Source organism: Lissotriton vulgaris, chromosome 8, assembly GCF_964263255.1.
Source record: "Lissotriton vulgaris chromosome 8, aLisVul1.2, whole genome shotgun sequence".
Classification (NCBI taxonomy): Eukaryota; Metazoa; Chordata; class Amphibia; order Caudata; family Salamandridae; genus Lissotriton; species Lissotriton vulgaris.
This window is the reverse complement of record NC_141696.1, coordinates 428,957,273-428,974,309: the sequence shown is the minus strand read 5'-3', so window position 1 is coordinate 428,974,309 and position 17,037 is coordinate 428,957,273. Positions and strand designations below refer to the sequence as shown.

At 46.1% G+C, this 17,037-nt stretch overlaps 1 protein-coding gene across 1 annotated transcript in view; it reads right to left on the bottom strand.

The window, feature by feature from the left end:
* LOC147697137 (uncharacterized) overlaps positions 1–17,037 on the bottom strand; it is a 114,529-nt gene that overhangs the window by 59,609 nt on the left and 37,883 nt on the right. The window contains exon 6 of the mRNA XM_086933294.1: positions 10,044–10,162. Coding sequence (XP_086789420.1) covers positions 10,044–10,162 — 119 coding nt within the window. The remainder of the gene's footprint in view (positions 1–10,043; positions 10,163–17,037) is intronic.

Sequence of the window (17,037 nt, the reverse complement as noted above, 5' to 3'; positions counted from 1 at the left end):
GGCTGCTACAAAATACGAGGTGAACCCATCCAACCAAAAATTACACTCCCTGTCCCATGTCTCTTGTAATGCCACAACATCATACTGTCTCACAAATTGTAGCCATACTTTGTCTTCCCTCTTGGAGCGTAGTCCTGCAATGTTCTAGCTCATCAATTTTGCCGGTTTCCCCCTCCCCTCTTTGTTTAAGGGTTTACATTGAGGCTGGTTCATTGATCTTTCAGTCAATCAATATCTCCCAAATTTGATAGGGGTGAGAACCTATTAGTTATTGCCAGTCCCTCCCTGGGCTCTATTCTACTAGGTTTTTGTGGTTTTGGTAGTAGACCTGGTTTTTGTGTTGCCCAACTGGTTAAGCTGACCGGATGTCTTACTGGTACTAGAGGACAGCCCATCCCTAGCTGGATCCTAATTGGCTCTGGCCGGGGATAAAAGAAGCCAAGTGGAACAGCTCTTATTTCTCCCTCCTTAGCATCCATTTCCGTGGCATCCCAAAATAGACGTGTCTCCTCATAGGGTCTCTTAAAATTCACAATGAGGCTGAATGGTCAGAAGTTGAGTACAGGACTCATGCAGAGATGTTAGGGATATCATCACATGTCCTTGCTGTGAATAGGTCACAGGCCAAAAAGTGCCTCTCTGAACCTCAGGTCTTGGATCCTGGAACAATGGACCAAGCACCTACCAAGAGGAAGAACAGGAGGGTAAAGGTTGTGCCTTCCCACCTGCCTACAAGTGAGGATCAGCCTTCCCAGGAAGATGATCTTGAGACCCCTGAAGGAACTGTCCCTGAAGAACTTGAACCTGATCAGGTTCAGTTTCTGGGGACAGGGGGACCTTCTAGGGCAGACTTGGGGCAGGCTCAGTTAACCTGTCCTTCCCTTGAACCCCTCAGACAGCAGGCTGCTGCTGAGGCTGCTGGGAATGCTCAAGGTACCCATAAAGTGTATTGGGATGATGGGCTCCTTTATTCAGAGGGTAGAGACCCCAAGCCTGGTACAACCAGGAGGTTAGTTATAGCTCTGCAATTTAGGGGCTTCCTTCTAACCTTGGCCCATGATATTCCCTTAGCAGGACACCTAGGCCAGAACAAGACTTGGGACAGGCTTGTCCCTCACTTTCACTGGCCTCACATGTCTGAAGACACCAAGGAGTTTTGTCGCTCCTGTGTAACCTGGCAAGGCAGTGGCAAAGTAGGTGGCACCACAAAGGCCCCCCTGATACCACTACCTGTGGTGGGGGTTCCCTTTGAAAGAGTGGGGATTGATATTGTAGGTCCAATGGATCCCCCTACAGCATCTGGGCACAGATTCATACTGGTGGTGGTGGACCATGCCACCAGGTACCCAGAGGCAATTCCCCTTAGGACCACAACAGCTCCTGTTGTGGCCAGGGCCTTACTTGGAGTTTTCTCCAGAGTGGGGTTTCCTAAGGAGGTAGTATCTGATAGAGATGCCAACTTCATGTCAGGATACTTGACAGCTATGTGGAAGGAATGTGGTGTCAACTACAAGTTCACCACTCCTTATCATCCACAATGCAATGGGCTTGTTGAAAGGTTCAACAAGACCCTGAAGGGTATGATCAAAGGATTACGTGAGAAGCTCAGGCGAAGATGGGACATCCTTCTACCCTGCCTTCTGTTTGCTTACGGAGATGTCCCACAAAAGGGGGTTGGCTTCAGCCCCTTTGAATTGTTGTTTCGGCACCCTGTAAGAGGACCCCTATGTTTGATGAGGAAAGGATGGGAGTTTCCTCTCAGAAAGCCCAAGCAAGACATAGTGGTCTATGTACTTGGTCTCCGCTCCAGGATGGCTGAGTATATGGAGAAGGCATCCAAAAATCTTGAGGCCAGCCAAGAATTACAAAAAGCTTGGCATGACCAAAAGGCTGTCTTGACTGAGTACTAGCCTGGACAGAAAGTATGGGTGTTGGAGCCAGTGGCCCCAGCAGCACTCCAGGACAAATGGTCTGGACCCCATACCATTGTTGAAAAGAAGGGAGAGGTTACCTACTTGGTGGACCTAGGCACTCCCAGTAGCCCCCACAGGGTGCTCCATGTCAACAGATTGAAGGCATATGTTGACAGGGAAGACATGGGCTTACTCCTGGCTACAGATGAGGGGCAGGAGGAAGAGAGTGACCCTCTCCCAGACCTGTTAACTCAGGACCCTGAAGATGGCTCAGTTGATGGTGTGGCCTTAGATGGCAGCCTCACTGAACATCAGCAGAATGACTGCAGACAAGTTTTACAGTAATATAGACATATGTTCTTCTTGACACCCAGTCAGACTAACTGGTGTATCCATGTGGTGGACACTGGTGACAGTCTTCCTGTGAAAAGCAAGATTTACAGGCAACCTGACCATGTCAGGGACTGGACAAAGACGGAGGTGCAAAATATGCTGGAATTAGGTGTTATTGAGCCTTCAGAGAGCCCCTGGGCTAGCCCAGTGGTTCTGGTCCCCAAACCTCACACCAAAGATGGAAAGAGAGAGATGAGGTTCTGTGTGGATTACAGAGGACTCAATGCTGTCACCAGGACAGATGCACACCCTATTCCAAGGGCAGATGAGATCATAGACAAATTGGCTTCTGCCAAATATTTGAGCACATTTGATCTGACAGCTGGCTATTGGCAAATCAGGTTAGCTGAGGAATCCAAAGCCAAAACTACATTTTCTACCCCAGGAGGTCATTACCAATTTGTGGTGATGCCCTTTGGTTTGAAAAATGCACCTACCACCTTCCAAAGGTTGGTGAATCAAGTCCTTGCTGGGTTGGATTACTTTTGTGCAGCTTATCTGGATGATATTGCTGTCTTCAGCTCCACCTGGGAGGATCACCTGGTCCACCTGAAGGAAGTGCTAGAGGCTCTGCAAAAGGCAGGCCTCACTATCAAGGCCACAAAGTGCCAGATAGGGCAGAGTAAGGTTGTGTACTTGGGCCACCTTGTAGGTGGAGGCCAAGTTCAACCCCTGGAGAGTAATATCCAGACAATCAAGGACTGGTCCCCTCCAACTACCCAGACTCAGGTCAGAGCTTTCTTGGGCCTGACTGGGTACTATTTATTTATTTATTTGATTTATGTATTTATTTATTACATTTGTATAGCGCATTATCACCGATTGGTCTCTAAGCGCTTGTACTTGAGAAACTGATCCTTACAGAGAGAAGACAACCGAGTTATATCACACCCCACGCTTCTCGAAAGAGCACCGTTTTTAATGATCGCCTGAAAGACAATAAATTTGGTTCCTTCCTAAGGCCTGATGGTAACTTGTTCCACAAGTACTACACGAAGTGTGTTAAGAACTATGGGTCCATTGTGAATCCTCTTAATGATCTGACATCCAAAAAGATGCCCAAAAAGGTTCAGTTGACAGTAAACTGTCAAAAGGCATTTGATGACCTGAAGAAGGCCATGTGCTCTGCACCTATCCTGAAGAGTCCTGACTACTCAAGAGAGATCATTGTCCAAACAGATGCTTCTGAGTTGGGAGTGGGAGCTGTGCTTTCACAACTTAATGTAGATGGTCAAGACCATCCCATTGCTTTTATTAGAAGAAGGCTGACCCCCAGAGAGAAACGTTGGTCAGCCATTGAGAGGGAGGCCTTTGCTGTGGTGTGGGCCTTGAAGAAGTTGAGACCATACTTGTTTGGCACTCACTTCAAGATTCAGACCGACCATAAGCCCCTCTTATGGCTTAATCAGATGAAGGGTGAAAACCCCAAACTACTCAGGTGGTCCATTTCCCTACAGGGGATGGACTTTACAGTGGAGCACCGCACAGGGACTGACCATGGTAATGCAGATGGTCTCTCCAGGTACTTCCACTTAGAACATGAAGACACAACTGGTCAAGGTTAGTCTAATGTCCCAGCGTTTGGGGGGGGGGGGGTTGTGTAGGAGAGTAGGGTCTGCTATCCTATAGTCAACCCAAATGTTTGCTTTTTGCTTCACTGGTTTATGACTTAATGTGGCTGTGGGCCTGATAATCAGACCCACAGCCTGCTGTTCCCTCTCTACATTGATGCCAATGCACTCTAGGTGCATTACAAATTGGATCTGGTTCACCTTATAGGCCCCTGTAACAATGTACCCCAGGTACCCAGGGCATAGGTGTATCCAAGGCCTACCAGGGGCTGCAGCATGTATTATGCCACCCCTGGCCTGGCCTCCATATTTGACACAACTGGCTGATCAATCAGCTGGGGTAAGTTGGTGTAATCACCTCTTACTTAGGTATAGTATATCTATTTCTAACATATCTGGACACATGTTAACCTATAAGCCATTTCTATGGAAGGCCTCGACAATCCTGGAGGCAGAGTGCTTGGTTTCATGTGAGATGATGCTCTGGCACGAGCTGAGCCTGTCTACAGCTGTCGGGAACAACTCCCTTAGCTGTTCCGGGATATTGCCATACCATATACTCTTAAGTGCATTATAATCCTCGCGGTTACTTGCTAACTTTGGCTTGGCTTTATCAAAACATGTCGAGTAAGGTGTCATACAAATTGGAATACTACCCCCTCGCCAATTCTGGCGACGGGGGTAGCATTCCACCCTTCTAGAGGGACACGACATGTACATAACCTGAACCCCGGTTAAAGTTAACTCGAGCCTCAGCATCACAAAATGGATGCTGCCACCACAGACACAAGTCTGACCTCCTGCTGCTGGGAGTCCTTCCAGCGAGGGAGGCTTGGACAAAGGGTTTCCTGCCTTGGGAGGTGCGAGCACCACCCCAGACAGGAGTTTGTGTATTGGGTAGGACAGGGCTGCATAGAATGAGACATGCCTGGGGCACACAAGGTGTCCCTTTGAAAATGCCAGTCCAAACCGGTGCTGGGGCTTTCCAGCCCCAGTCCTGGCACGGAGCTGGACAAAGGAAAGGGGGTGTAACCACCCCCCCTCCTGGTCCCACCCAGAGGAGGGACCTAGCAGGTGATCTGGCCCCTAGATTTGGAATAAGAGTAGGAGCTGTGTCCCAAGACTTCAGATCATCCTGAACTCGACTTGAAACTAAGAAGAAAACTGGACTTCGACATTCTGCTGCACAGAAGACTGAAGAGCATCTCCCTTGTGGCCAAGGAGTGACCACCCTGTGAATACAGGCACCATCCAGCAACTCGACGTCTGCTTTGTCGCCGCCTCCCGCCGGAGCCCGAGCCCAGAGCCCAACAAGACCTGGATTCCCAGACATCCCAGAGCCCGATCCACAGTCCCTGAAAAGAAGAGACCTGTGCAGGCCCCGTGAGACGTGGGACCGGCCATCTTGGAAGATTCACGAGAAGCTGACTGCGCAGCACCCGAGGCACCCTTGCCACTGTGCTCTGGGGTTTGAGAAGCCCCACCATCGAGCAGCATCTGCACCGAAGATCAGCCCCCCAGCATCTCCACAATCTGCGTGGGGCCCTTTTGCATTTTGCCACTCGACGCGTCATCCCGGTTACTGGCCCGTTGGCTAGTGGCCAACTTGGCGACGAAATCCGAAATCAACACCACTGGTCTGGTTGCTCCAGACTGGCCCTCGCTCCTGTAAAAAGGAGCAGCCCCTCTGACCTTGCTGGTACGAGTGAAAAGCTTGCATTGTTTCCTGCGTGGCTTGCATTAGCCAAGGCCTGTTTGCTCTGATCAAGAAGCCGACACCGCCATCAGCTAGAGACTTTGTGGGACAGCTCGTGATCGACACCTGGACGTCCTCGACCTCTTCGTGTCCACGTGGCTGCAGAGACAATCTTCACTTCTTCGCCTGTGTGCACCCGACATCGCCTGGTTCCCTCCTGGTTCCACGGTAGTCACTGGCTAGTGGCTTTGAACATTGTCCCCTCTGCTTTCAGGTCTTCACCTCTTCAGATCCACCCTTGGATCCACCGGAACTCTCCTTGACGACCCGCCTGCAGCATCTTCATCTACAGGGTCCATAGACCGGTGCAACGAAACCCGACACACTTTGAGACCTATGCACCCGCTTCCTGTGGGTGAGGTAACCCTGGCACTCCAGTGCTCCTGTGTAGCAATACACCTCTAGTGTCTATGTTCCAAGTTGCTAGGTTCCAGGTCATCCGGAAGGTTCCCTTTTCAGTAACTTTGTACTTTTTACGCACCATTGACTTTGCATTGGTGCATGTGTGTGCTTTAAGCGCTGCACTCGAGTCCCACGGGCCTTTCCCGACTTAGTCACTGCTAGTCCCGAACAGCTCCAGCGATTCCCAAGGCCCTAGGCCTTTTCGATTAATGATACTTATACCACTATTTTAGTATATATTTTACGTGGCCCCTAGGGCCTATCCATATTGTGCAACTTTTGTATATTTAAACTGTGTTTTGTTTTAACTCATTTGCTTATGTGCTCATAAAGAGTATAGGGGATATTTGTAGTAAATATATATATATTTTCAATATATATCTGTGTGGTGTCCTTTCATTTGGTATTCAAGGGGATTGCATATGGTAAAACAGCTTGCTTCACATGCCTTTATAGAGTTTAGCCTAAGACTGCTTTGTCCACGCTACCTCTAGGATAGCTGGTCTATAAGGTTGACTTACAACCAATCATCATAAGGGTTGCTTGGCATGGTACAAGGTGATCACTAGAACTAGTGAGCATCATATACCAGGCCAACTTCTCACACCGGCGGGCTTCATAGCCACAACGGAGCTACTGTATAGTCTGCTGACTGCCAGGTTACGACTAAACGGAACACTATCTGCTCCCATCACTCTTTCTCGGGGTACAAGACAGGGCTGCACGTTGTCACTGTTGTTATTTATCTTGGCTATGGACCCATTAATGTGTCATTTTCAAGAAAAACATTTGCATAGGGTTTTTTATTCTAATACCAGCCCGCTGTTGGTATCGTTATATGCAGACAACACTATACTATACGTTCGGGACCAAAGACTAATCTTGACCCGCTACTCAGAGAGACTCTGCGCTTTGGTACATATTCTGGGCTGAGCATCAATTGGCGAAAATCAGTGATTTTTCCTCTCACGACGGGCACAATTGAGTGGGACTGGGAGTTCCCATTGGAATGGTGCACAAATTCTGTTATATATTTGGGCATCCATATACACTTGGACTCTGAACATATCATCAGACTAAATTATGGGCAAGCTGTTTCTGCTCTGGAGGCGCAAGTCGACAAGTGGCTTCGTCTTCCACTGTCACTGGCGGGCAGAGTGGCCCTCATCAAAATGGTCGTCCTCCCTAAATTTTTGTACTTATTTCATAATATCCCAATCCCCCTGCCCAACCATTTTTTCTTGACCCTTCGCTCCCATTCAATTTGATCGGTCTGGGGCAACAAGGGTGCTCGGGTGAGCTGGCAAACCATGACATTACCCTGTGATAGAGGTGGATAAGGTGTCCCAGATATGCAGTTATATTATCTGGTGGTGCAGTGCAGCTTTCCCAGGCATGGTACCACCCAGATGCCAGAATTCCTTATCTACGGCCTGAAGCGGATCTGGTCCTTCCTGATTCACTAGCATCGATTTTACCTATAGGTTTTCCTAAAGACCCGAGAGACATCCAAACGGCATCCACGACCAGTTGGGAATGGGAGAAACTGAGGCGTCTTACCCGCATCCCTCTCCTTTATTCCTCCGCACTTCCACTCCCGAATCCAAAATGGCTTCCCATCACGGGCAAAACTCTTGTACAACGCACATGTGCTAAATACAATATCGTTAAAGTGGGAGATTTATTTCCTGAGGGACACGTATTCGACCCTGCTGATGTGTCCAGATTCCCTGACACAACATTCATGGATACATTTATTTTCACGCCACTGCGCGCTATGTTACGTTCCGTGTCCCCTGACTTTCCACTTGAACCTACGTCATTCACCTCACTGACTTTGGTAATAGAAAGTGAGCTAGGAACACACCTGATATCCAAACTTTACAAAGCACGTGCGGCGATTGTCCTGGTTGACGATGATAGACTCCGCACTGCATGGGAGACAGATAATATGCATTACCCCCGCTAGAATGCACAGAAATGACCCATCTAGACCCCACCATTGTCCTAAATGCAAAGCCCTAGTATACATGCATTCTGGGTTCAAATACACAACACTACTATAAATAACATGGTGAAGGTCCCAATGGTTCCATTACCTGAAATTGCCTTACTGGGGTATGTAGTTCAAGACAAAGGGTGCTACAAGGGACTTATTCTAAAGTTATTTTCTGTGAATTGTTGAGTGGTATCACAGTAACACACTCCGTAGTATACGAGAGATATCAATCTTATTCGACACAAAATCAATTTAAGGAAGGTTAAAAGGAATACAGAGCAAAAGAGGTTATATTTCAAATTAATTATTTACTTGAAAAAAGTTATGGGAGATGTATGTACACAAATCAATTGAAGCAAATAAAGTCATGAACAAAGATAGACAATGTTTTTTCTATAGTTCATAACATTATGCATCAACTCCGGCTGAATCAAGCAAACAACCCAAATTATACAATAAAAAGTGATTGTAGGTTGGTGTCTAAAGACAACATTAAAGGAGATGATGACAAGATGTCGACGTTTCGGTCTTTGCTGTATTCATCAATAAGACCATCATCAGGACGATGTTTATTCATATGCTGTAAAGAACTCCCTTTAGAGTTACAGGGGGAACCGCGTCAGTTCGTATAGGCGGTCCACATTAAAATTCTTATAGGAAGATTAAGATGGATGTAAAAAACATCTGTTGATCCAAAAGAACTGGCTGAATAGTCCAGTCGTAGGAATGTTCGATCCTTTTTTTTGAGATAACTCCGGCGGCAAATTGTATCCCCGTGGGTTCGTCAGGGGTGCAACAGAGCCAGAATCAGGGGTGCAACAGGGTGTCAAACTGACACCCTGTCCCCCTTGCAAATTCGGTAATTTTACCGAATCGGTATTTACCGAATCGGTAATTGACATTGATTCCTATGGGCCTCAAGGCCCAAAGGAATCAATGGCAATTACAGAATCGGTAAATACTGCTTCATTAATTACTGAATCATGCCGATTCGGTAATTAATTCGGTAAAATTACCTACATCCCGATTGCCAGTTCTTAAATACCGAATCGGTATGATTCGGAATTTAAGAATCGGTAATCTGGGATTACCTACATCGTGCCCAAAATGTCTGCATTAAGCAATAGTCCAAAATGTCAACACAATCAATCATTACCGTGATTTCACCTTACAGTGGGAAGACTGTTGCATTAAAATGACTCTATTGAGCCGCATTTAGGTAAAGTTCTAATTCCTGGGGTAATACCACAGTTTTGGAGAAGATTTATTGCCGTAGGGTTCAAAATCTAAACAGAGAAAAATTTGAAAAAAATTGAATTAAAAAAAAACTTGGAATGTGCTGTAATGCATATTTTACTATATGTTTTGGGATAGGTTACCACCAAACTTTTAATTGGTGGTAATTGTTAAAAGTATTTCAAAGATGTGATGCTCAGTTATTGCATTTCTCAAAATCTGTGGGAAACATAGAATTGTTCGATAAGTAATTAATGCTTAGCTCTGACATTTCTGCACCACTCTCAGGAAGGGGCAGAGTGTATGATCAGAGCCCTGCAAGTGAATAAAAGCACAATATTTTATACATACACATAAATGGGGACTTTTGGTCAGCCATTTTCTTCTGAGGGTCTGCTCAAATATCCTTCACATTTTGTTTACACCCACTACAACATGGGCAATAGGTCAGGGCACATTAGCAAATGTGTGGCTTGCACTATGTGTGACAGAATTTGCCTGCCCCCATGTGCACAGCTGCCTCAAAAGGAGTGCACTTCAGTGCCAGAGCTAGTGCGCCTATGCTGCTGGGCCACATATTAATTATATTTTTTAGATATTTGGCAGGTTGGTTTGCATACTACATATGTTAGTACGAAATAAATGCCTTTTTTAAAAATTCTCTGCACAAAATAAATGCATTAAACAAATCACATTCTTGCCAAGGTCAGACTTATTGGTTTTGCTGATGCTGATATTACATTGCTTTAAAAATGCTGGAACCAAGAACTTACATACAAGACTGACAACTGATGAGCAATGTATTTATGGCTTCCCAGGTTCTTCAAATCATCCTCCATCTGTTGGCTCAAAACCAATAACTGGTTCAATCTTCCAATATGTACAAAATAGTCTAAAAATAGAAAGATGAACAGACTTCAGTTCTAATGTAGGGTTACTGTTAAACAATTGTGTTTTAATCTACATAAATTATAAACCTGCATGTAACTTTAATAATGTTAAGAAAGTGATAATAGGCTCAATTCTCTGCAAATATCTGTGCCTCGTCTGAGGCTTATAGTCAACATCTGGAGGTGTCTCCTCATTACAGACTCGGCTTACATGTTACAAGACTGAAACCCAGTTTAACTGCACTTATTTTATTTTATTTATTTATTTATGCGTTTTTATATAGCGCAGACTTTACCCGAAGGCATCAGAGCGCTTCACAAAAGGAACAGAAAATTACAAATTAACAAATTACAAAAGCAGACGATAAGTTATATGAGGTAAAAGTGACAATTGTGAGCAAACAAAATACATGAGGTAGCAAACAGTGCAATACAGGAGGAGAGAGTGACAAGTGTGCAGGTTACAAGAGAAAACAAAGTACATTTAGATGTAATATACTGCAATATATGCTAGACACAGAGGCACAAGAACAAACGTTACGTAGGCAATGGTGGCACTTGTGCAAGTATCAAAAGCAAACAAAATGTGAGAGGTAGCAAACAGTGTGTTACCAGAGAAAAGTGGCGTGTGCATGTTACAAAAGAGAACCAAACACAGATACAAGGATAATACTGCAATAAATGGCATACACTCCAACCACATGAACGTACTGGGAAGGCACTTCCATAGTCATGGAGAATAGAGTTTTCAGTGATGGGAGGTCTTCCTTCAGATAATAGAGAGGGTGTGAATTACTTTAGGAGGTGTCTTTGGAGGAGGAGAACTTTGAGGTCCGTTTTGAAGACCTGGGAGGAGGTGGTGGTCCGGAGCTGAGGCGGAAGTGAGTTCCATATTCTCACCAAAAAAAGGATTGGGCCATCGATATTTCTTTCTTGAAAGTGGGAGGTCCAGCAGTAGATTTTCCACATTACGTGAAGGTCTAGAGCCTCCAGAGAGTTTCAGCTTGTTCACCAGGTAGCGAGGGGAGGAGGAGTGCAAGGCTATGTGGGTGATACAGGCAGTCTTGTAGATAGCTCTAGCCTCGATGGGAAGCCAGCGGAGGGTGGATAACATCGGTGTGATGTGGTCGCTTCTTTTGGCCCCATAAATGAAACACGCTGCTGAATGGAGAACAGATCTAAGGGGGACAAGTGGGATTTGGGAAGGCCAGTAAGAATAGAATTACAGTAGTCCAGTCTGGAGAGGACCAGCAATTGCACCAGGGTTTTAGGGTCCTGCTCCGGGAAAAAGCGACGAATTCCCCAAAGAAGGTGCAATTGGTATCGAGCAGACTTTGCAATGGAATTGATGTGGAAGATTAGATTGAGTTTTTTGTCGAGTATGACACCAAGGGATTTTGCGCTGTCGACAAAGATGGGTTTATTGTTAAGTAGATTCATCTGATCCATCCATGATTGAACCAGGGGAGTAGAGAGTGAGGAGAAGAGGAGGAGGAATTCAGTTTTGGAGGGATTCAGAATCAGTTGATGAGTTGACATCCAGTTTTTAATGGAGTCGAGAGTGGAGCTTTGGATGGAGAGATCGTGAGTGGGGGCGACCTTGAGGTAGATTTGAGTGTCATCTGCATAGAGATGATAGTGGATCCCGGATTTACTTAGGAGATTTCCCAGTGGTTCTAAATAGTGATTGAACAAAGTGGGTGCAAGTATAGAGCCTTGAGGAACACTTTGACCTACCGCCACAGGAGATGAAAGACTGTTCTCTATTTTGATCATTTGGGATCTATCTGAGAGGAAGGAGGCAAACCATTTAAGCACAGTGCCCTCCAAGCCCATTCTCTGTTGAAGAGTGTTAAGGAGGGTGTTGTGATTGACAGTGTCAAAGGCTGCAGAAAGGTCAAGGAGAATTAGAAGACAGGACCCCACCGAATCGAGTATCCTCAGCGTGTCATCAACCACTTGCAGTAGGGCTATTTCAGTGCTGCAGTTTTGGATGAAGCCGGACTGACAATTGTCAAGAAGATCATTGTCCTTGATATGACGAGAGAGTTGTTTCGCTACACATCTTTCTGTGATCTTCGCAAGAAAGGGTAGATTAGTGATGGGGCGGAAGTTGTTGACGTCTTTCGCATCAGCAGTGGGTTTTTTAAGCAGAGGGGTGACATGCCCAGTTTTGAAGGAGACAGGAAGAGAACCTTGACAAAGGGAGAGGTTGACCAGAGTGGTCCAAAAGAAAAGGGAATGAGTGTAGAAGTCAATGGCAATGGCACTGGGTCCAGAGAATGGTTGGAGGGCTTTGTTTCGTGGATGCACTTGAGGAGGTCATCTTCAGAGATGGGGTCAAAGTTCAGCCAAATGGCTGAGTATTTGCACTCCTCTGGAGGGGTAGGATGAGCGACCTGATCAACAAGTGATTTCACTTTTTCATCGAAGAATATAGCGAAATCCGCTGCTTGCTTTGTAGAATCCTCCAACTTGGAGGTTGGGGGGGAGCAGTTAGGAATCTTGATGAGATCGAATAGTTTTTTGGGTCTATTTTTGGCTGAGTCAAGAAGGGTTTTGAAGTGCGATGCTTTCCCAAGGAAGATGTGCTTGTGGTACTTGGATCTTGCTGAGCGAAGCATGGCCAAATTATCTGTGGAGGGCACTTGCCTCCATTGTTTCTCCAGGAGTCTTAGCTGCTTCCTTTCTTCATGGAGGGATTTGTTGAACCAAGGAGCTGAGGGAGTGGGCCTTATCTTTTTGACCCAAGGCTGGCCTGAACCACATACTCAACATGTGACATATTTTTCAATATAAGAGGGGAGCTTTTTCATCTATAACACAGCTTTCACAGAACAAAAAGTCCTAAGAGAACAAGGCTTCCTGAAGGACCGGACAAGCTCAATCATCACAGAGGAATCTGTCGCCAGCCATGCCTTCACCATTGGACTGTTCATCTTTCTACCACCTGAGTCTCCAGAAAGTGCTGTGATGCAGCTGAAAGGAATATCTAAAGTTTTACAAAAATAAAAGCGTATTTCAATAAAGATCCGGTTTGGCTTAAAACGAAGAAACTGACGATTGGCATAACATCTTTTTCAATCTGTCCTCTAAATTTTCAACCTACCAACAGTTTTCTAGTGAGGCATAATTTATGTGGCACCTGTCTATTTCGCTGGCTAACGTGGTCAGCCTTCAACAGGATTATAGCAAAGATGGTCAAGTCCACCCATCCTCTCACCTGAAAAACCTAGTTAGCGTGCATATATCCCATGAGTTTACTCCCACCTTGAACTACGTTTGCTCTTATCCTTTCCCCTTGTCAGATCCTAGGTGATAATTGGTCACCTTTCAGTAGCTAATTGATCTGTTCAAGGGTTAAACTGGTACTAACGAGGAGAAACATTTGCTCTGGTAGTGTTAATGGGTGTTATTGGGCATCACAATGACAAAATAGCTAAACAATACTGACACAAAATTTTCCTGTTGCATAATTTGGTCAACCAGCTGCATAATTCGGTTCTCCGTTACCAGCTCAATCAGTGATTGTGAATACTGCACACTCAGCCAGACTGTGTCTTATGAAGCATGTTTTAGTGATAGAAGTGAAACCTAGCTTGTCACTAATAGATGTCCGGATTTTTAAAAGTACTGTCCAAGTGAGAGGTCGTATAAAGATGGCCCAGGCCAAATTTAAAGGGTTGGCCGAGTTTGCCAAAAATGGACCCTCAGTAATTAAGGAGTGGGACGAGGAACCATGAGGAAGTGGGAATGCCCTGAGCTACATGTTTAAAACCAAAACAGGTGTGGCCCCTCAGTATCTGCAGTCTCTGGTCTGCCCCTATGTGCCTCCTCACTGCCTTCACTCATCTACTCAAGGAAAATTTACTGTGCCTAGAGTTCAACTATCTCGGATGGGTGGACGATCGTTTGCATATCTCGGTCCCTCCCTCTGGAACTCCCTTCCCACTTCAATTCGGAATGAAACGGCGTTTGTCCAAGTTCGTAAATCCTTAAAAACCTGGCTTTTTAACCAATAATCATTAAGCTGATACCTATTCCGATGTCTGGCCTGCGCTGGAAAACCCTTTTTGGGTAGCTGTTGCGCCTTACAAATTTAATTAATAATAATAATAATACACAATATTATCCACTCTATTTGGATCCATTTCATTACCGGACCAATTACAATCATGTTGAGCTTTTTGTGAGAAGTTAGCCTGGCATATGATGTCCACTAGTTCTAGTGGGCACCTTGCACCAGTCTAATCGACCCTTATTGATGGTGGTTGTAAAGTCAACCTTATAGAAAGCTATCCTAGTGGTAGCATGGACCAGCAGTCAATAGGCTAAGACTTCAGAGAGCATGTGAAACAAGCTGTTTTACCAATTATAATCCCTTGAATACCAAATGAAAGGACGCCACACAAGGTATATATCAAATATATGTGTATTTATTCTAAACACAACCCTTCTGCACTCTTTATGAGGTCAGAGGTAAAAGCACAATACAAGTTACTTAATTAGCATACGATGAGTTGCACAAATACAGTTATGCCCTAGGGGCCTCACAAACCATATACTAAAATAGTGGTATAAGAACCACAACAGAAATAGAAAGAAGGCCTAGGGTATAGGGAATCGCTGCGGCTACTCTGAACAACCAAAGGTTAGGAAGTAGGAGGCCCACGGGAGACGCGTGCAGTGTCTAAACACAGTCGCGAGTTACCATTGACTTTCTATGGGAAACGTAAAAGTTACAAAGTTACTTTTTAAGGGCACTTCCGGATGTACTACGACAAAACCCCTTTAGACTAGGACACTTAGAGAGTCAAGACCCACGGGAGCACCGGAGTACTCGTGTTACCTCACCCAGGGAAGCCAGGTGCATAGGTGCCTTTTGGTGTCGGGTTCCGTCAATGTTTTCCATGGAGATCTGCAAAGAAGTGCTGCAGGCGACCAGAGGAAAAGTGTCCGGGTGGATCAAAGATCTGAAGAACCTGAAAGCAGAAGGGACAGAGTCTGGGTCACTAGCCAGTGACCAGGAAGGAACCAGGCGATGTCGTGATGATCTTAGGTGAAGAGGTGAAGCTTGTCTCTGCAGCCAGGAGTCCAGGAGGTGTCGACGACGACCAGGAGCTGGATTCGAGCTGTCCCATGAAGGATCTAGTTGACTGCGGTGTCGGTATCCGGATAGGACCCAACAAGCCTTGGCAAACGTAATCCATGCAGGAAGTGAAGATTGGCTTTGGTGCAGCCCAGCAAGGTCTGTGGCGCTTCTCCTTGGCAGGGAAGCTGGAGAAAGCCTGGAGCAACCAGGAAAGCAGTTTAGTTCAAAAGGAAAGTCTTCAGGGGGCTCACTAGCCAACGGACTAGGAACCGGAAAGACGCGTTGAGCTGAAATGCAAAAGCAGGCCCCACGTGGCACTCGTGGAGTGTGGAGGGCTGAGCTTCGGTGTAAATGGTACTCAAGTCTGAGGCTTCTCGGAGCCCAATGCACAACTGCGAGTTACCTCAGGAGTCGATGCAATTAGCAAAATGCAGAATGTCCAGGAGTTCTGGTCCCATGTCTCTCGTTTCCGCCACGGGTCTCAGCTTTGCTGTGGATGTGGGTCGGGGTCAGAGATGTCTGGAAGTCCATGTCCTGTGTTGCTGAGTCTTCGGGTTCGGGCGGGAGAGTCGACAAAGCAGACCGGCAAGTTACTGGTGGTGCCTGTTTGCACAGGGTGGTCACTCCTTGACCACAAGGGAGATGTCTTCTGTCTTCTAGTCAGAAAAGAATGTTGAAGGTCCAAGAGTTCTGTATCAAAGTTTCGTTCCAGAATAATCTAAAGTCCTGGGGACACATCTCCTATACTTATACTCAGTTAAGGGGCTGGATTACCTGCTCGGTCCCTCCTATGGGTGGACCTGGGAAGGGGATGGTTACACCCCTTTCCCTTTGTCCAGTTTCGCGCCAGAGCATGGCTGGAGTGCCCCAGCAACTGGTTTGAACCGGGCCATGCATGGAGCACCTTGTATGCCCCAGGCAGTGTCTGGAAACGCATTTCTGAATGCAGCCCTCCCTGCCCCAATACACTACAGGCTGTCTGGGGAGGTGCTGGCACCTCCCTTGACAGGAAACCTATTGTCCAGGCCTCCCCTGCCGGAGTTTCATCCAGCAGCAGAAGGTCAGGCTCGTGTCTGTGGCAGCAGCATCCATTTTGTGTTGCTGAGGCTCTGTATTACTTTAACCGGGGTTAGCAGTAACTACATGTCTTCTCCCTCTAGAAGGGTGGAATGCTACCCCCTCCTCCAGAACTGGTGGGGGGTAGTATTTTAAAGTGTTTAACATCTTAAACGACATGTTTTGATAAAGCCAAACCAAAGTTAGCATTAACCGTGGGGATTATAATGCACGTAAGAGTATATGGTATGGCTATATCATAGAACAACTATAAGGAGATGGTTCCGAAAGCTGTAGAGGGGCTCAGCTCATGCTAGGGCACCCTCTCACATAAAACCTAGCACTCTGCCTCCAGGATCAATAAGGCCTGCCATAGGAGTGACTTATAGGTTACTATGTGTCTATATATAAGGTAGATATAGATATACTATATCTATGTAAGGCGTGATCACACCACCCTACCCAAGTTGGGTGAACAGCCTGTGGTGTCAGGGTGGAGGGCGAGCCAAGGGTGGCATAATACATGCTGCAGCCCCTGGTAGGCCTTGGATGCACCTATGCCCTGGGTACCTAGGGTACACTATGCAGGGGCTCACAAAGGTGACCCAATACCCAATCTGGTATGTACCTAAAGTACATGGTATCAATTTAGGGAGAGAACAGCTAAGTTGGGTCCTGATTAGCAGGGCCACAGCCAGTCTAGAGTTGAAAAACCAGAGTATCACAGCA